The 22,221-nt window shown below is 28.3% G+C and overlaps 2 protein-coding genes across 3 annotated transcripts in view; both read left to right on the top strand.

The window, feature by feature from the left end:
• Positions 1-7,713, top strand: part of LOC114131001 (uncharacterized) — an 89,819-nt gene extending 82,106 nt beyond the window's left edge. For both annotated transcript variants that reach the window (XM_050202822.1, XM_050202821.1), the window contains one exon: positions 5,407-7,713. In XM_050202822.1, coding sequence (XP_050058779.1) covers positions 5,407-6,415 — 1,009 coding nt within the window. In that variant the 3' untranslated portion in view covers positions 6,416-7,713. The remainder of the gene's footprint in view (positions 1-5,406) is intronic.
• Positions 7,714-19,410: 11,697 nt separating this feature from the next.
• Positions 19,411-21,119, top strand: LOC114131020 (60S ribosomal protein L36). Its single transcript, XM_027996143.2, has 4 exons — positions 19,411-19,581; positions 19,759-19,903; positions 20,724-20,858; positions 20,949-21,119. Exons 2-4 carry the CDS (start codon positions 19,769-19,771, stop codon positions 21,039-21,041), a joined length of 363 nt encoding a protein of 120 aa, XP_027851944.1. The 5' UTR covers positions 19,411-19,581; positions 19,759-19,768; the 3' UTR covers positions 21,042-21,119.
• Positions 21,120-22,221: the final 1,102 nt, after the last annotated feature.

The raw sequence follows: 22,221 nt of genomic DNA, 5'->3' as shown, positions 1-22,221 counted from the left end.
GAGAAGAACTTAATATTGCAATACTAGTAGTCACTCTATTTTATCTTTTTTTTACAACTTTTTACCGTTATTGTTGTTTAACTTATATTTTTTTAATAATAACCGTGAAGTTTTTAAATGTAATTAGTATAATGAATTTTGAATTTCATAATAATTATTAATAACTATTATATCACATTAATAACCCAGCCATTTAAAACAATAATAAACAGTTATATTTATTTCCGAGCGAGTTCAATTTTGAGCGAAGCAATTAATGTATTGGTTTTAAAATGATTTGTGTGTGTGTATTAAAAAAATCTTGTTTGTACTTTAAAGAACTCGAAAATAAAAATTCTCCGTATTCTTTAAAATAACCAGGAAAGCAAAATCGTTATTTAAATCAAATGTAACTTATAAACTAATAACGGTGAATACTTTAAATTTTCACAAATTATTTATTTGATTATTTTCTATACATAATATAATTTTCAAATTATTTAAATTCATTTTAAGCTATTTATTGTCATTTGAAATGTTTTAGTTTTTTTTTTCTTATAATTGATAGTAAAAAATGATTTGCTTGGTATACAGTATACGCGCTTAAAAATTCAATAATACAAAGTTCCTCGCATAATTGTTTTCATATACCAGTTAAAAAATATCAAAAATACATACTCACAAGTCACAATATAAATGTTTAAAGTTAAATTTGGATGAAGTTACATATTTAAACTATGAACAATATTCATTATTTTATTATAATTTAAAAACATTATTCGTAGGAACATCAAACTTTTACATACATTATTATATTTTATACGCGCAAAGATTCTTAATAGCAATGTTTTCAGCATAAATTATTTAAACCTACTGTATTACTAATAGTAAAATAAATTAATGTTTACCTATAATAACAATATAAAACATTACATGAATTATACTTAGCGATATAGGCTGATAGACTGTTTCTGCTAAAAATCGTTATTCGTATCTAGTAATAAATCATTGAATTTAAATTTAATACATCCATCAAAGCGACCCTTTCGACACCTACCGTACAACAGAGTGTTACTCACTTGCTCACCTCTTTTACAGTCTTTATAATGTATTACATTTTTTTACGAGTAATAAAATAGAAATAAGTTGTAAATCATTTTATTTCAACAAACTTACTTATATCATAACAATATAAGACAAGGTTTTTAAGTTTTTAGAACTAATAATACACATATTTACTTATACCAATTTCAATATTAAAAAACTTTTTTAAGACTATCATTAGTAATTTTGTTAAATTTGTATATCCTAATAATAACAGAAAGTGAAAAATAAGAAAAACCGTAAATTCATTATTTTTTAATCAATAAAGAACATTTTATGTTTATTGAATACATTCATCCAATTAAGATATATTGTTAAGTAAATTAACATGACGTAAACTGAATCATGATTTGAAAGTTAATGTACCTACTGTAAGCATAGTATTTTAAATAATTTAGAATGTGTAGTTTAATAATGCCCAAAAAATTCACAAATCAAACAGAACTTTATTTTATTTTATTTAAAATTGCTTATTCATAATTATATCATAAAGACTAATATTATTAATAGCAATAATAATATCTAATAGTTAATAAGTTAACCTCTATATACATTATATTATTTATGTAGGTACGTCATAATATTTGACGTTGAAAATTAAAATATTCTAAATATTATAATACTGTTTAGAGTTTTGCACAAAAGAATATAATTGTCATTAAAAGTTTTTCCATATAAAAATATTACTGTGACAAATTTGTAGTAAACGGGAAAAGTTCGGATGTATATAAAATATGAAATGAGTTTTACAATGTTTTCTATTCAAAATTTCTGTCCATGGAATGGAATATATATATACTACATATATATATGCATGGAATTCATTTCAAAAATTCGAAAGAAAAATAATATTTTTTTTTTTTATCAAGTTAGATTCTTTAGCGTTCTCTCGTGTAATATAATACAGTATGATATATGTTTTCGTTTTTATGCGAAAAACTGTCAAAAATACATTTAAAAATGAAAAATAATATAAAATCATCATCGTTACAATAAATAAATAAAATTGTTGTTGGGAATAAAATTTATTCAAAACGAAAAAATAACTGACTCAATATTACCCACTAAATAGGTACTATATTACTTATTAAAGGGTCTTAAGATTAAAAAAAAAATAATAATTTATTAATATTCTATAACTGTCACTCAATCAGATAAATGCACAAAGTAAATATGTCTCTCAAGTTTCAACCCTTCTGCTTATGAAAATATAAAATTTAAAATATTTGTATATATTATCCCCCACTACGTGGTAGGATATAAATCTGTAATCTAGTGGAAAATATATACCGTTTTGTCAACACACGAAAAAGAGAAAGCAAAACGTACCGCAATCTCTTTGATATGCGGTCTCATGCGATAAAATAATAGCATGATATTTTCCCCCCGTAACTTTTCAACACAAAAAAAATATTTCTGTTAAGAAAACCATTTTTTATTTTCAGTTTAAACTTCGAACAAAGAAAATAAACGTAGATATTTTTATTCCTTCCAAACAATTGAACACAAAACAAAACAAAAAAAGGAAAGTAAACTCGCTCAAATATTTCACTTCGACGGACAGCGTTTGTACTTTGTTATAGCGAAATTTTGTGATGCTCTGTTTGTAGGTATATCGTAATAATCATTATAATCCTAAGCCGAACTCCACAAATCGGAGCATTGTGGGAGAGGGTGGTCTGTTAATGGCCATGATAAGACGGTAATAATGTATAAACGATTGTGGCTCAGACGGAGGTGCTTTATATTCGCTCTATATAATAATATATACAGGATGGTTCACCGACCATGATCCTTGCCTTTTTCTCTTTCAGTAATGCAGTTATATAAAATCTGATTTTTGTCATTTTTATAAAATATTTAAACATTATATTATATTCGAATTCTTGAGATTTTTTTTATTACTTAACGAATGTCTTATGGAGATACAAGCGTATGTTTTTCAATAAATAGTTTTCCTACTGTAAATTATTTAGTGGAGAATTTTCTGAAAATGTTGATGTTTCAAATTCGAAGAAATAATTTTTAAGTTATTTAACTTTGAATATTCAAAATAATCGGTTTATGAATTTAGGAGCTGTAGGGGCTATATTAATTTATATTAATCTATCAATATTTATAATTTATAAAAATGATCCAAGTATAATAAAAACTACATCCAATATTGTATATTATTTTAAAACTATTTCCAAGGACTATTATCGTTATAATATAAATATTTTAATAGGTAACTGAAAAACTACTAATTAGAATTTTAAAATATGGCTAAGTATACAACTTCAAAATTTCAAAAATCTAAATTCGAATAAATTCCTTATTAAATGAAAAAACGGAGGTGAGCGTGCTTATCGAATCACCCTGTACGTCTATTATGTTCTGGGCGATTATCGCGTGGTTTAACAATTGAAATAATAATATATAGGATCGTGCCAATCCTCACCGTCGGCGGTAACGGCATATTTTAGTAATTATACGCGGAAGACAAATATGACTGCTTTACAGATTACAGAGCGCTTGTGGTTAATGGTGTATTATAGTAAACGTTTTGTTGTTCGAGCGGTGTCTTTGATTAATTTACAACATGAATATTGTGAATTTCAATTTAATTGAAAAAAAAACACTCATATATTTTATAATTACTATTTTTAATTTTGTTTTGTTATTATTATTTCTTACGGTGATCCAGTTTCGTGTCTGTAGTCACATAATTTTCTCAACCTTCATTAATGATAGTTTTAGATTTTGAGAGAAGCGATAAATGTATTTGTTTAGCAATGAATATATATGTAGTTTTTTTTACTTTTCACTTTTTGGAACAGTAAAAATGTTTTAAAATTTCAACTTTGATTTGTTTTCTGGTATAATAGAAACTTTCCTATAGAAACGTGAATAATGTAATAAATTGGTACTAGGAGCAAGAAATCAAAAATCAAAATGTTCTTATTATTTTTCCTAGTAGTTTGAAAAACAGACAAAAATTAAGAAATACAGTAATATTTATAATTTATCTTAATATACTTCAACTAGTAAGATAAACAACATTCCCAACTCCACTAATTCGCACTTTAGTGATGCGTACTAATATTTTGAGCTATTAAAATCATTAAAAAAACTCACATTTTGATATGAGATTTATTTTTATATTATTATTAGAAAACTGTACAATCTGTGTATGTAAATTTATTTGATAAATTAATGATATGAATAATTAATAAAGTACTTGTTTCGCATGACGAAGAGAGAGTCTATACCATTGACTGAACCTAAGTTAATACCATTACGCCGGCCATTATAAAGGTCTCCACGCCATTTCAGTTTTCATTTCAGGCTGCGTAAAGTATTTTCTAGAAGGCTAATGGATGCAGGTCAGAGATAAGGGGATTAGGACAGCGTTATATGGATACGGTGTCGGAACCTTTTGAAATCAGCTTGACTACTTCGTCTACTATTTAAAATCAGTAGTTAAGTAGCTTTTACAATTTCAAACCAAGGAAAGGACTATTTTTTGCAAAACAATATTCAATAACAGTGTAGTATAATATAAATATATATATATAAGTTGTATACCGTTATCCGACACCACAATGTACTAAAATTTGCGGCCGATACATATCGCTGTTCAACATGTAGTATAAAAAATAAAACCAGAACGTGACTTTTCACTATTATTATATAATATACTGTAGATTGGCTTTGAAAGACGTATATTCGTCCACGCCAAACACTAGTATCGGTAAAACAATTATTTACAGAATCCAAAATACTCGTGTAAACAAATATGGGCAGTGCAAAATAAAGAGACGCATTGTTCACAATTTAAACGAAAAACAATCTTATAACCTAAACGACAGTTGTAGTGAATTCTATATTTATTAAAGACAATGACGTATATGTCTGTGTAAACTATCCACAGCCAAGTATATTGCACCAGTGGTTCTGAAATTTGTCGCAGTATAGATATATAATCCTGTGCCCGAGAAATCCTCAGCGGGGACGTGCATCTCGGATCCATTTTTTTTCTAAATTTTGCATTATAAAAAATGGTTCACACGCGGAGATTTGTTGATTCGCAAAAACCAGATATTTTTTTTCTGTTCGTATAAGGTTGCGCCATTGGTCACGTATAAAATACTGCAAGAGTTATTATAACCCTCCAGTTACTGCGTCTATATCGATTGACGGCCGTGGGTGACGAGGGATATGCGATCGAAACGAGCTCGGGGGAGAGGGAAGGGCCGAGCCCTCTAGTTAAAATTTTTTAAAAAATCATACACCTAATATATACGAAAGCTTATCGGTCGTTTGTTTTTTTTTATTCCGCAGGTTCAAGGAAGCCAGGAGATATTCCAACATCGACGTGTGCGAAAAAATCGCTCCGCCCATACCGGCTCGACGACGCGCGTCCGAGCTGCCTCCCAACATCACACCAGCTCAAGCGGCCGGAAAACCGTCGACGGGGGCGTCTCAGTCGTCCGGAATCGTGTGCACCAACACCGACCTGCTGTCGATCATGAACTCGCTGAAGTCGTCCGCGTCCAAAGCGTTGCAGTCGACGACCAAAGGCGGTGGCGGCGACCCGCGACAACGCGTCAACAGCAAGACGACCGACAGCCTTCCGGCGGGCGGCGGCGGCGGCGGTGAAGGCGGCGTCGGCGACCGCCGTCGGGACGTGCTCCGGTCCGGTCGATCCAACAGCGTGGACGTGGCCAACATAGGCGCGACCGCGGCCATGGCTGCGGCGGCCGCCGGAAACAGCACCAGGAACTGGTTCAGAAAAATGTCCACCCGGACGGCGACCGCGGTGACGACGATCGGCGGCGGCGGCGGCGGACAGCGGACCGACGCCGAGTGCGCGGAACAGCGTCTGGCCACGGCCAGCGAGTACGTCGTGCAAAAGTCGCCGGTGGTCGTGACGTTCGCCGACGAACGGCCAAAGGTGTCGCTGCTGATCGAACCGGGCAAACTGCAGGAAAAACACTCGTCGGCGCCGCTTTCCCCGCCGCTGCTGCCGCCGCCCCCGCCGCCGCCACCGCCGTCCGCCGCGGACAAGAAGCCCGGCGACGTGGTGGTGTGGGACCGTCCCACCGGTTCGGTGGTGGACGCCGAGGTGCTGGGCACGGCCATCGAGGGCTTCTTGGCCGCCAAGAAGTCGGGCGACAGCGCGGACGCGTCGCCGACCGCCGCCGACGGCGAGCTCCATCACGAACACCTGCAGCAGCAGCAGCAGCAGCAGCAGACGTCCGGCAAGCCCGCGGCCGCCGACCCGAACGCGGCCGGCCGCACGTGCGACACGTCCATCTGTTCGTCGCTCAAAGACCTGTTCGTCAAATAACTATAAGACCGCTCGTGTCGGTCTGCCGTGTTGTAATTATACCTTATACATAATTACGACATGTGTCGTTGTATCGTAGCGTTGACAATGTGGACTGTAATCGTAGTGTGCGTGACTTACGCAAATATATAATAATTTAATAAAATATATTCTGCCCGCGGTAAGCGATCCCTCTCCACCCACGTCCGCCCGCGCGCGGGAATCCCGCCCCGGGGCCGACTTTCAGCAACAGTTTTAATTGACATCGCATAACCATTCTCAGAAACGTTTTATGTAGGTACACTTACCTGTTTTATATTTTTATCCCGACAAAAATAATTTATTTCCGGGTAGTTTATAGACGACACAACACGCATAAACGGTACAAATCTGTGCACGTAAAAGCACACGTACACTTTCGAATTTTTACATTCTTATACATTTTGAACGTAGAAAAAAATCATTAAATCAGACTAAAAAATTCGACTGTTCTATAAGAGATAATTTACATTACATTTAAAAAATTTACGAAGTCATCTTACACGTATACATGACAATATAGTTGGTAATATTATAATATTTATCGTCGAATGATAATTGTATCGATGCGTTTAAATTCAGTGATTGTACTTGATAGAAATAGGGCTTTTCGGTTCTGTAATAACAGACGTCTACAGTTGCTTTTAACCCACATATATTGTATATTATGTAATATATTTACATTTATGTGCGATCCTTTGAGTCGCCCGATGTGATGTACTGATGTATAATGCATAAACTATGAGGTTTGTTGGTGTATATGTACGACAAGGTCGAGATTCAAAACGGGGAAAATCGTTGAAATCGATTCAACAACTATTTGCGCTCCGAACATTGTTTTATGGTCGACGGTATCGCATAATATCGTAATAAAATGTGTTGCACCATACGGCGTCCGCCTCCAAAACACAGGGTGATTTACTATGTATGCAGGTCATTCTCGGGTTTTTTTTTCATTTAATAATGAATTTATTCAAAATCTAAAAAATAAATCTAAACACACTTAAAGACCGCATTTTAGAAAAATACTTGAGATTTTTGTACAGTATTTTAGGAGATGAGTACCTTTTTCTTCAAACGGGATCCTCTCCTTTTACTGTAAATTATTTAGCGGATAATTTTTTTTTGAACATTTTAATGAATACTAAATCCGATATTTTATCCATTTTATATACGTTTGTAAATCCTTTTTTAGCGATTTTTATCCTTATCGTAAACATTCTAAAAGCCAAAAGACTACTCGTACGACAAAATTAAAAAAAAAAAAAAAAAAAAAAAAACTATCAACCCATAATAACTTACAGTCCGAAACATTGCGAAAGTCAGATTTTGAATTACTGAACGTCGTTTGAGACGAAAAAGTGGCGAATCGCCCTGTATATTATATAATATTATAATATACGCTAAACCGCACGCATAATCTTCTATCGTACACTCGCGCATATAGGTGTTCTCTCGCGGTATAATTATATTTGCCCCAGACGTGCACGTTGTACACTTAAGCTCACTTGACATCGTATCGATATAATGCTAATTGTTGCGGTGTGCCGCGTGACATAAAATATTATTATAATATTGTAATACGCCGACCGTAATCATACGCGCGCGTGACGGCGGCGGCGGCGAGCCGAGTTGTTAACAGGTAGGTTGTACGCGCACACAGGTTGCAATATTATTGTCTGCGTTTCGCCGGCGATTAATTATAATTTGTTTTAACATAATAATTATTGCACATTGACGGGTCCACCACTAATCGTTATTGCTCTGTAAATCATATTAATACGTACCTATATTCGTATCGTGCCGACTATTAACCGTAAATGTATAGGTACATATCCAACACGTACCGATGTAAGTCTGTATTACCTGTACATCATGTACACGATGTAACGTAATAATAAATTATAATTTCATGTTTGGGTAGTTTTATCTATAGTTCACATACACGTCTCAAAGTTTGTTTTTGGATAATTTAAAATCACGACAAAACAACGTGTTTTAGGAGAAAAAATATTTACACCTAATTTTCACTATTTTTATTTTTTTTTTTTTTTATCGTTATATCGTTTTGTAAATACTTTCTCAAATGAGACAACTACGTACATTTTACATTTCGTATAACTTCACAAAATCGATGATCGTTCTTTATAAAAATCGAGTGCCCGTCTGGTAATCAATTAATAATAAGCGTATTTAAAGTTTGGACGAGTATGGGGCAGTGTGAAATAATACAAATGAAGTAGTTCGAAAAAAGTTGTACCGCTGTACTCCTCTCGACTACACTTTAAATACTTATAGCCTAATATAGGTTATAACTTATAACTATTTATTTATTAGTTTTAACCTATACGCATAAAAAATAATCAGAAAAACGTTCCATTTAAAAATATAGTTAAACAGCCATTAAAAAAAAGTAGAAACGTTAAAAAGTTATAAAGATAAAATGTAGTAAAAATACTTTTTTGCAATTACTACGAACAAACTAAAATGTATAATATACGAGTATGTTATCAAAAACTATAATACTTTTCGAGTAAATAAGTTTTCTTTTAAACGAATTAGTTATCAGGAACAGAATGATTATTTTAAAAACGGTACACTCATTGCATCGGTTCATTTTTGCGCAAGTCTTTGTTTAAACAGATCAATAAAAATTGAACTAAAAATATTCAAGATAATAATAAATTAAAATCTTTTAAAAAAATACAACATAATTACCTTATAATAGGAGTATGCATAAAAAGGACTTCGGTCAGTTGAATAAAATATTTAAAAAAATGTATTAAAAAAAATCGACGATTGCCTTAGATAATAATAACGAGTGTCCCGAGTTAAAATAATTAAAGTGCGATTTATAGTCAAGCATACCTGTACATAATATATTAGATTAGGCCGTGCCCCTATTCGTTGTTCAAGTTACGACCTGCAAACACATTTTTTACTACGGGATATTTATTATTTTCAGTATACATTGGAATTGTCCGTACCCCAATTTAAGTTTTTCCGATACGAAAGTCGTCCCCGATGACAGACAATTACAAAGATTAATCTAAAAATAAACTATTTGTATTATTTTTTTTTTTTTTATTTGGAGTACAATGTACATACACATTATAGTCCTATAATACAATCAATAACTGAACTTCACTAAATTTGCCCAAATACGACGAAAATACACTTATACATTTTCTTTTTTTTACTTAAACTTTGTTTTACAATTAGTTTTCACAAAAAATGTATAAATGTCTCTTAACACCTCGGTAGTCAACGGCGTTCTTGCAGTATATAACACCGGTAGTATTAACTCGCAACTATTTATTGTGACGTTCGTTGAAATTTCTACAAAACTATAAATAAATTGTAAACGTTATAATTTTGTATTTTATATTTTTGCTTTGAGAAAAGTTTTTAATTTAGTGTAATGTGACTCTTAGGCAGAAAAAAAAAGTTTATACACCCCTAGCTACAATAATTTACCGTGTACCTATACGGTATATAGTGCACGCTCTATATCCGTTGTGTTTGTACGTATATATATTACATTTATATATATTACTCATGCATATTATTATTATACATAAATCGCGTTTGACGACCTCGACGATTTCTTTGCGAGATTTTTTTTTTTTTTTTTTATCATTTTACAACACATACTCGATGTGGCGCATTAAAAAAATATATATCGACCCTTCGCATTACGCGGAACACGGTAGACGACATCGGCGCGTATAAATACGAGGTATAGGCACTCAAATGGAAAATATATAATACGCAAGTATGTATATTAATGTTGCGTAAAAACTCATCATTCATAATTTTAATAGACGGAAACACGATCAAACATTTGGTATACGCGTAGCCTATGTATAGATATATTGTATGAATTTATCCAAACGACACATAATCGATTTACGCAGACATCGCAGTCTTCTTGAAAACCATCATCTGCTTAACGGAAGAAATGTGATGAGATTTTTCCCCTTTCATTTAATCGGTAAATATGTATAAGGACATTTTCCTCGTCTGATTCGTTCGTTTTTTTAACTTTTTAAGCCGATCCGTCTTCCCGCGCGTCTTCTATATACCTACAACCAACACCGTCACCACAGCAAATTTATTCTATCGTACATTTCCTATAGATACGAAGGCGTTAATATAATATACATATATATGTACTGCCGCAGCATTTCCTCTGGCTTTTACTTCTACAGCTATTTGGTCTTCAAAGAACAACAATTTAATAACTGCTGCAGGTTTGCGGCGCGTAGTGTGTGTTCCTCTCAATTCTCTTTTGTGCATACTGTACGTTTACATTCATACAGAGTGATTCGTAGAGCGAGTTTACTCTCTTTTTCTTCATCAATAATTATTCAAAATCTGAATTTTCGAATTTTCAAACATGAGAATATTTCGTATACTTTAGAGACCATTTATAAAATGTTCATGATTTTTGTATAGGTCTAGTGTCCTGCGTGAATATACAAACTTCGATTTTGTGAACGACAACCCCCCTCCTTCTTTAAACAGTAAATTACTTAACGGGTACATTTTCTGAAAATGTTAACATAAATATTAGATTCATTATTTCATTTATTTTATACATCACTTATAAACCATTATCCGTTCTTTTAGGATAATATTATCCTTGATATAGACATTTTAATAATTGAAAAACTACTCATTCGAATTTTAAACGTAATGCATCAAAATTGCTAAAAAAAAATAATCCACTTAATAGTTAAAAGACAAAAAAAAGTGATCATGCTTGGTGAATCACACTGTATAAACGAATACACGACTAGATTATGGGTTTGATTTATACGCATTTACATCATACGTAGATTGTATGGGTACGTATAATATACATTATTTATATATATAAACGTGTATAAAGTAAGACACTGAACGTTTTCTGAACATAATTTATATGCATAAAAAAAATAAACAGTTATCAGCTATAAAAGGTGTACATTTATATATATAGGTTTAGATGCTATAGCGATAGCTCTAGATGGTATAGTGATTCGCCAAGTACGCTCATGTGCACCCCATGTTCTCTTTGTTAAACGTGCATTTACTTAAACTCTGATTTTTGAAATATTTTCAATGATGATTTTTTTTTTAATTTTTATACGTATTAAATTTATACCACAGAACATTACTTAAATTACATACAATATTCAAGTGTTTGAGAATAGGGTCTTCATAATTATTGCATGCATATTAATTAAAAAGATAAAACGGAGTTTAACATTATGCTTAAAGAATCACTGTGTGTGTATAGGTACGCCATAAACGGCATAAACCCCATAGGATATATTTTAATACTATACAATATTCCATTACCGTCGGTGGTTTCCTAATCAAAAGAGAATAAAAAAAAAAATGAAAATCGTTTGACTTCCTATTATGATATATGTATATAATATACTTATATACATGTACATGAGTACAATCGATAGCCTTTTGTATATTATTATATTATTATATGTACGCGCATCGCTATACATAATATATATTACATATATATGTGATAGACATATCAGTATGTACGATGTACCTAAACGGCTAAACCTAAGGCATATAATAAGTCAATTTAAAATTCCTTGTTATCGTTTTATTGATTTATTCTTCATAATAGTTTGAAAATCTACGTCGTATAATATGCGTGTGTATCGATGTATTATTGGTATGTAAATAAATATATGGGCGGTATCGTTATAGTTGTTGTGAAAAGAAAAGCGTATCACCGACTTCATCGTAAGTCTGTAAAAAATAAATACTCGTTTTTATAAATGTGTCGGATAAAAATATACATTCAATTCCAATTCCCTGTAAGTATTTACATCATTTTCAAACGTGTTCCTTCTTATTAAAAAAAATAATTATCAATATTCAGTGTTATGTACATGATGTTTATAGTCCTCATTGTTAATGCATATGTGATTGACCAACACGAGTTTATAATATTTGTATGTTGTTATTGTTATTAAAATAAGCACATTTTTATATGTATAAAAACTAAAAGACTATGTTTGATTGATGCTTTAATCATTATGGGTAAGTAAGTGCGCATGGTTAGTAAATATCTGCAATATCTTTAAATAATAAAAATAATGAGACATTCTAGATTTCAAATCTTTGAAAACTATTTTACATAATAAAACATTAAGTCAAAAGACTAATTTACTTATACTTCATTAAATTAATATATTTAATACTTATAACTTTTACTATTAAATACTATAATTCTTCAAATTTAGAAAATTAATTTTAATTTAGAGAAAATTTAATTATAGTTATAACATTTATGTAAAAACAAAACTGCTAAGTGATTTTTATCATTATACACAGTTATGACAATAAAAATAAAAATAAATTTTTTAATCTAAGTATTATACTTTTTGAAAATAATTATTAGATAATTTAAGCGTTTAAATAAAACCCAGAAGAAATAGAAAACAATAATATATTTTGTGTACATAATTATTAATTATATTCGTATTATTTAAAAAAAAAACTTAATAATTTTAAGCCTTTTAATTTCTACATAAATACGTGCAGATATAAATTGTACAAATAACAAATGTAAAATAAACTTAGAAATATCAAAATATCCATTACTAAAATAACTTTATTAATTTAAAGATTTATAATATTATCGTTTCCTAGAATATTTTTTTGAATAATTTTTATTAAATATTAAATAATAATAAAGTAGTTGGTAGGATTCACGGCTGTGGAAATCGATTCACCCGTAGGAGGAATATGCATTTTTGTTAAATTCTTATATAGTTATACCTATTATATAAATAGGTAAAAATGTTAACTTTTGACTATACTAAGTATACAGTTGGTAGGAAGTTAATTTTAAATTTGTTTTTTTTTATTATTATTAATCGATAATACGATGAACCTCATAACTCATAAGTATTTTTAAAACTATATTATATAGGTAGTATAAATACTCTAAATAGTTAATTACTCAATTATAATTCATAATAAACAGATAATTGAATCAAATAAAAATGAAAATTATATTTATTGTGTATATTGCATATATTGCGTATAGTTATAAAATTAAATATACACTATACCAAGATATATTTCTAGTGATAAGTTAAATGGATAGAATAAAATATTCGGTAATAAATAATATATTTCAATATTAATTTTAATTTAACCTTACTATAAGTAAGGTAAGTATAGTATAATGTACCTATAGTTTTTAAGGATTTTTGGTTTAAGTACAATAATTGTTTAATTATTTACTATAACATTTATAATTATTTTAAGATAAACACATAAAGTAGTAAATTTTCGTTGTACAACCGATCTGGATTTTATCATAACAAACTGTATAGTGGCTACCAATTATTTACATTTTTTTTTTTTTTTTTTGTCAAATAAATTAAAAATAAGTCGGGTAGGAATAAAGTTGGACTAAAAATAAGGTATTTTGTGTTAATGTTTTTGACTGCAGCCAACAATATCTAATAAGTATCTGATAGAAATGTTTAAAGCCGGCGAATTTGCTCCTTGTAAAAACAATAGTTTAACGTTTATTATATTGCGTGTATTCATATCGGTAGCAACACAAACAAAAAAGCATGTTAGTCTGATCAACGATGTTCATAAGTTTCTCAATAACGATGTAATACAGCTAACAAGACCGACCCGATCAGCCCGTAGGTGTACGCAAGAATACAACTTTGTAATCGTGTATTTTCAATTTTGTTGATATTAATTTATGCTAAATAATAGACATTAGTTATTTAATTATATATAAATATAAATATACAAGACATGTATGCAGTACAATTAGTACAATTAAACACGATTAGGGAATAAAAAAAATTAATTTATAATATTGACTTCTGTTTATGATTATTATTATTATTATTATTATTATTGTTATTATTATAGTTACTAATTACTATTTCTTAAAATCCTGTCTAATACTAGATGAATAATTATAAATTTAAGTTTTTCAGATTTAGTTTGTCTTTGTTATGTATCATACTATAATATTTATAAATATTTTAAAACATCGCGTATCATTAATTTCGGTCAATTATTTTAATTACGTACAAAAATTTGAAAACAAAAAAAACTGTAGGTATATATATATGTAGATAGGAAATAAATTATCATGTTTGATCATATTAAATTCATTACAGTTTAAATATTTATTGCATATTTTAAAATATATATATTAAAAAGAAGAACACAGGTTTAACATTATATAGGTACGCATTAAAAACTGTAAAAGCATAATATTATTGATTATAAATTTATAAATTTATAAAATATTATCTTGTTCTGTACTTACTTAGTACCTAAGTAGTATTTCCTCTACCTACGTAGATACATGTACCTATGTTTAATACGCATATGAAATTGTTTTCGTTTATATTTAATTATATCTATTAAGTGTGTATGCTATAATTTTTGTTGGTCAGTAAGCTTTTAAAATTGTTTCAAATAAGAAAATTCATTTTTCTATAATATCTTTACATAAAAAAGTTTAAATGATCAATTTAAAACTAATTAGCATAAACTTATTGTTAAATAAAGTGTTATCATTATTATACCTTGTTGAATTTATAATGGAATTATTAAACCAAATTAAAGTATTATAACTTATTTCTGTTTTAATAAATAAAAGCTACCATTGTTAAAATAATATATGACAAATTATTTCTATTAACTATATAAATTATAGATATTTATTTAACTTCAATATTATCGGTTTATATTCAATTATTTTAAGAATTTCAGTTATAATGATCTATTAAGATTTAAAATATATGTATATGTATACAACGAAAAATATATATATATATAAAATATATACTTATGTATACAATAAATTGTAATTATTATTTTGAATTTTCAAAGTTACCTATATTTTAATTTTTAAATATTATTGTAATTATTTTAAATATATTTATGTGTGTTTTTAATAAACAAAATAATTAACTATGAAATGCTATGTATTATACATTATATTTAAATAATAATATTTAAAATAATATATGTATATAGGTAGGTAGGTATATTAATATTATATTGGTAGCATTTTCATACACTGATACACTTACAAGTAAAACAAAGTCGTAACATTTAAAATTGTTATGTCACAATACTCACAGAAAGTATCAATAACAGGACACACATAGTTAAATTGCTGTGTAAAAATATTTTGAAACAGCATATGTCTATCATTCATTTACTAAATCCCCCTATGTACTATTAAACAAAGACAATCATTATTTATTAATTATAATTCACTAACACAGATAAGATAGGTAATTGTATTATTACAAATAATGATATATCAATGTCGATGTAAGTCTGTTGTTTCATACAACTGTTAGATACACTGTTAGAATTAGAATGACTATACCTAAGTTTTTGCTGTAATTTATCTTCTAAAAATAGATCAGTCACTCCAAAATCTACCATATACACGATTTAAATTCTAAAATGTATCAATATTGCATAGTAAAAGTTCAATTGACTATATTTTAGACTATAGTACCTAAATTGTTTTATAATTTACGATTTTGTACGTTTTCATTTCAAAACGATATCAGTTGTAATCTGCATCACATTATGCTCATATTATCTTTTTTAGGATAATATTTTAAAAAATATCTCCAAAGGAGTGATTTTGAATTATAACTATTTATAACTACGCGAATGAAATGTGTTTAAGACTAAGAACACGTAATAACAATAATATAACATTATATTGCAATCGTACTTTAATGATGTGATTTAATTTACGTGATTAAATCAAGTGAGTATATTTTAACATTACATTTTTCTATAGTTAGGTAGTTAATTAGTTTCTAATGTCTAAGTTAGGTAATAATTTAAATTTCAAAACTCACATTTTTTAAATTTCTAAAAATGTATTGTTTACATTTTACAGCTTTAAGTTGTATTTCTCTTATACAACGATGAGTGTAGTATGCAGTGTAGTACGTATAAGAGTGAAAATGATAAAATTGTCAACTTTAAGGATGGATTTCAATTGAAATTTGGAAGTAGTTGTTGAAATTTGTAGTATACTTTTCAAAATAAACAGGTGGAAAAAATAAGGTATAACCGAAATACGTATTTACATAAAACCCTGTTGTTAGTATATATTTTTTAAGTTATAAATTATAATAAAATATGACATTGACGTGTAAATACCATGACAAGTTTATGCAGTTGCCTGTGTTCGTATACCTAAATAAATAGGTCATGTTGGAGAGATGTTTGGAACTTTCGGTTACCAATAAAATTATATGATATATTTACGTAAAATAGAAAAATAATAATTGTTAAACCTCACAGGGCATAAAAACGTTATTGCATTAGTACATGACGTGTATACCTAATATTATATACATTACCAATATTGTTCATAAATAATAATTATTTTAATAATTCTTGGACAGGGACACGTCAAAACCAAAAAATCATCACAGACCTTATTTTTAATGTGAAGACCTACTTTCTTTTAGGAAAATTGATAATGAGCGAGTCGCGTAAAATCATGAACTAACCACTGCAGGTACTAGTAGTTAATTATAAAATATTATAACATCTTAATTTTTGAGTTAAACCTTAGATCATAATATTATACAATACTTATGAAATTATGTTCTATAAAGACAATGATTTATGGTTACCAATTACTTATTACCTGGGCACTTATTTGGTATAAACCGTGGAATTTCGTTTAACCGTCACTCCAATTAACCGTTATAGGTACTCAAAAATAAATATTATTAAATAGATGAAAAATATTTATTGTTATAATTAATAATATTATAATATAATATTTATCATTATTGAAAATTTCCGTGATGCTAAAAATAGAAATTGATAACTCGGCACTCTCGTTCGATAACAAAATCATTCGGCCGCATAATGAATAATGCTTATCAGTTTGATTCCAATCACCGAGTCGAGTGGTTGATGTATCATTGTTGAAACATTTTTCCGTTTGAAAAAAAAATATGAATTTATTGGAAATACTAGGTAAATAATTATTTTTTCAATTAAAATTAATTTTTTTAAATTTTTGTTCATTTAAATTAATTATTAAAAATTTTTTATCATTTTTATAATTAGTACATTTTTGGTTAAAAACCAGTTTTCGATAAAATCAATTTTTTATATGGTTGTAACTCAAAAACAAATCTCTAAATACCTGAAATTTCACTAAATGTTTATTGTTTATATAAGTAGTATCAATAGATACACAGTTGAATTTTCAAAATATTTTTTTTTTTTTTAAATATTCATCGGCGACTGCAATTTTCGATTTTTTTAAGTATTTTTTTTTTTTTTTTTTGAAACATCAATAAAAAAATGTTGGATTGCCGAAAAAACTTTAAAATTTAATAGGTACAAAGTTTCTTATAAATGATTTTTATTGTAGTTAAAACAAAAATAAAATATCGTTTGTCACATTTTTTTTTTTTATAAGCGTTTTAAGTTCAAATTTTTACAAAATATGTCAAAATAACGATCATTTACTAGTAATTTTGTAGTCGAAAGTTTATAAAAATGTTTGTATTTAAATCTAAGGTTAAAAAATTCAAGTTTTCCTTCAAACAGCTTTAAAGAAAACTCTAAGCCTCATTACAGGAAAAATGTTATGAGCGTTTGAATTTTAAAGTTTTACGAAATTACGAAATGATAACGATTTATACTTAAACGATTTTCAATATTTGTTATTATTCAAAAAGTATAAATCGTGGGTACTTGAAAATTTCACCTGCAGTTATTTAGATTGGCCTTTTCTTACACGATTTAGTTTTTAAAATATTTTAATGTTATTTTAGGCATTTGAAACATTCGTTTATGTTTAATTTTTTTTTTTTTTTGGCTGAGTCAAAATACTAAAAAATTTAATACAAAATTCCTCATAAGTTAGTCTTATATAATGATTAAAAAATTATAAGAATACATAGACAATTTTTTTTATTAGCATTTGAACTTTGAAATTCAAATATTGACAACAATTCATAAAAATCATGAATACCTATTTACAAATTATTTTGTAAAATTTATAAAATTTTTTGTAAAAGTAGCTATGATGAGTTGAAAATTTAATACAATAGATTTTCCATAAGTTTGGCTTACATAATTATAAAATAATTTAAATGTTTTGGTATTCAGGTTATTAAAACATTTACCACATTTTTCACCACCCACTGGCCACTGGTAAATATCCTAGGCTGACAAATAATATTCATTCAGAATCCTTTTTCGTAAAGGATGATACCTAATCTGTCATTGGATTCAAATTTAATAGGTATATCAATATTATAGTGACCTACTATACAGCAGAGCGTTACTCACTTGACCACTCTTTTTTTAAAAAAAATTAGACATTTGCAATATTGCATAGGTTATAGGTAATAAATAATAAATAATAATATATATACCTATTACCTATATTATATTATATTACACAAATTATGTACCTACAACAAGTTACAAAAATTAAAAATCAATTTTTTTCATTTTTTCATGAAATAAAAAAATTACAACATTTTTTTATACGTTCGATTAAAATTTGATTATTTGATTATTTATCAATTTATCATGGTTTAATTCCGGTGCCTGATAATCGGTGATGGACAATCAAAGTTCCACTGCAAGTCAGTAGACAGTAGTATTAATATTATAATACATAAATCATAAACTGCTTATGGATCTCAATTCTCAATTATTATGCTTATTATTATTTATTATACAATACCCTATGCAACGGACTTAGAGTAGATATCTTCTAAGTTCTAATAAGACCGTACCGTACCTTATACTTATTGTTCTGTGCTTATAAAGTTACACCACATTTTTTTTCTATCGTGCTTATACCAAATACCAGTAAACAATGGTGTTTAGTGGTTGGTGTGATACGTTATCAGTGCTGATAGCTTATCAAATTTTATCAAATTTTATTTTCTAACGACCAGAGTACCACAACAACCGAGTTACCACAGCGCATGGTATAACCTGAAAAATCGAATTTTGTTGATATTAATTGTTGAGGATTCGTGACTGATCCGTCTTCTCTACTTTTTTTTTTAAACATCGTTCGCGTTTTTACTTTATCCGTGTTCATCCGACTTTAGGTAAGACCAATTATTAATTTATTTATTAAATTGTAATCCCTATTTACTATTTAATAATATTTTGACGGAACGTATTTTCGTTTTTCGTAGACGAACAATTTTACGTAGTAGTCACTTATACAATTTTTGGGTATTATTGTTTTTCGTGTTGATCAATATTTTATGTTTTTATTACAGATCATCAACAATGGCTCCTCGCTATGAGCTTGCAGTTGGTTTAAGACGTGGTCACAAGACCACAAAAATCGAGAGGGTTGGTAAAGTCAGTGGTAAAGAGCTGTCAGCCAAAAGCGAAAAGCTTAGACAAGCCCGCACCAAAGGTGTAAGTAATACGTAATTATAAATATTATTCAGCATACTAAATCAGGTTATTATATTCATTTTAAATTTCATTAACTCACAGAATAATCAATGTTTAATTCACTTTTATAATTGACAAATGAAACATGGTTTAAACGGTGATTTTTTTTTTTCAATACCTAATTATTAGTAAGTTACTACTTTGACGAATTTGTCTAAATCTATCCAATGTTTTTTTAAAATATTTGTTCAAAGTTTGGTATTACTCCAATCTGACTAAATTTTAACTTAATATTTTTTTTAATTCTGAATCATACTTTGTTTACAATGTTATTAAAACATTCTTAAAAAAACATTATTTTGTTAAACATTTTTAAGGATAATTTAATAGTACCTTCTTGGATAAAAAGGTAATTGATTAATTTGAAAAAATTTTTGATTTTAACTTACTATTTTGTAATAATGTTCTAATAGTAGTTTATATATTTATAAAATATAAACAATAAATGATATTCTATGAAGTAAAATCTTCCACTAATGAATACTATAATATTATATATTTTTCTATTTAACGCCTAGAATTTGTAACACGATTAGTCACTACAATACATAAACAATCAAATACCTACTTTATTTTAATCTGAGATAACTGTTTTGACCAACTTATTTCATTTGATTTTAATATTTAAAAAAAAAAAAAGTATAAACTGATAAATTGTAATATAGACTTTTCTTTGTTCAAAGTAGGACATAATTTTATTTCAATTATAAACTTAAATTTCATAATCTTATGACTGAAAATTTAAGATATGTTTTTAAATATTATGTTCGTATTCTTATAGCGTTTAACTAAGCACAACAAATTCATCAGAGATGTTGTTAGGGAAGTTATGGGTCATGCACCATTTGAGAAGAGAGCCATGGAATTGTTGAAGGTATCCAAAGACAAGCGTGCATTGAAATTCTTGAAACGACGAGTAAGCATATATTCCTTAAACTTGATTACTCAATTTGGGTAATTTTGTTTTATATTTATTTAATATTATGTGTTTATTTTTAATTTTTAGTTGGGAACACACATCAGAGCCAAGAGGAAGCGTGAAGAACTTAGCAACATCTTATTGCAAATGAGAAAGGCCCAAGCTACACACACTAAATAATTTCAAAGCGTTTAATGTCTTTGTTTGATATGTAATAAAATGTTGACTGCTGAGAAATCTGCATTTTTCTTAAATTCATCATTTTGTTTTTAATTACATTAAATACTTTTATAACATTTCCAAAAGATAATATTAAATAAAACATTGTGTGCAAAGAATACATATTTTATGTATGGAATACATTTTTTAGGAAAAGTTCCTATTGTTCCTAATATGTCCATGTATCTGGCTTTATTATGCTATTGTCAATTTTATTCTAGTTCAAAGGTTTTAAATTTCTAACTTGTTTGAAATCAGTGCCTTCTAACAACAATTTTTATGTTTTTAGGTATGAATTAAATTGCACAAAAAATTCAATACATACATATTCACACACATATATATATATTTGCAAAAAGAACATCTTAAAAACCTAACATTTTCTAAGAAAAGTCAATTGAACTTATAAAAATAGATTGTCATTGCTTTTGGTAAAATGAATTATGATGACAACATAAACTATAAGAATAGGTATAACTTAAAACTATTTAATTTTTTATACAATCTGCAAATGATACCAAATCAACTATTTAATGTTTAATTTTGAATCCAAGTAGACTGATCATAAGGGCACATGTAAACTGCCAGTGAAGAAAATCAAGTAGTAGTATAAAATCAATATGATATATTATATAATTTACATTAAATATTTAAATCATAATAAATAATCATTATACCTAATAATCCAAAAGTATATAGTTATGTCATGTATGTAAATTAAAATGATTTGATACGATTTGTAAATATTCTAAGTCTTGTATTACTCCATTAGTGGACCTATTTATAGCATTTTAACACTAATTTTTTTTTTTTTTTATTTCAAGTTTTGAATCTGACGGAATTTACATTAGGCCTTTTATTACCTTTTATCTTGACCGATATTCTGGTAAAGTTAACAATCGCCTGATCATAGACAAATAATTTTTGTTGTAATGAATTTTCACAATGGGCTGAAAATTATCCAATAACAAAAGTACATAAACATTTACCAATACAAAATAATATGTTGCTCAATGCTATAGATTTTAAAATGAGAAACACGTATTTTTTTTTAAAAAATGTGTTTATTAAAACCTTGTAATCACAAAGTAAAATTTGTATAAAAAAATTTGGACGACATAAAAATTTAAATATTTATTAA

The sequence above is a fragment of the Aphis gossypii genome, chromosome 3, assembly GCF_020184175.1.
Source record: "Aphis gossypii isolate Hap1 chromosome 3, ASM2018417v2, whole genome shotgun sequence".
Classification (NCBI taxonomy): domain Eukaryota; kingdom Metazoa; phylum Arthropoda; class Insecta; order Hemiptera; family Aphididae; genus Aphis; species Aphis gossypii.
Note: the sequence above shows the minus strand (reverse complement) of the source record. Positions and strands in the feature narration are given on the sequence as shown.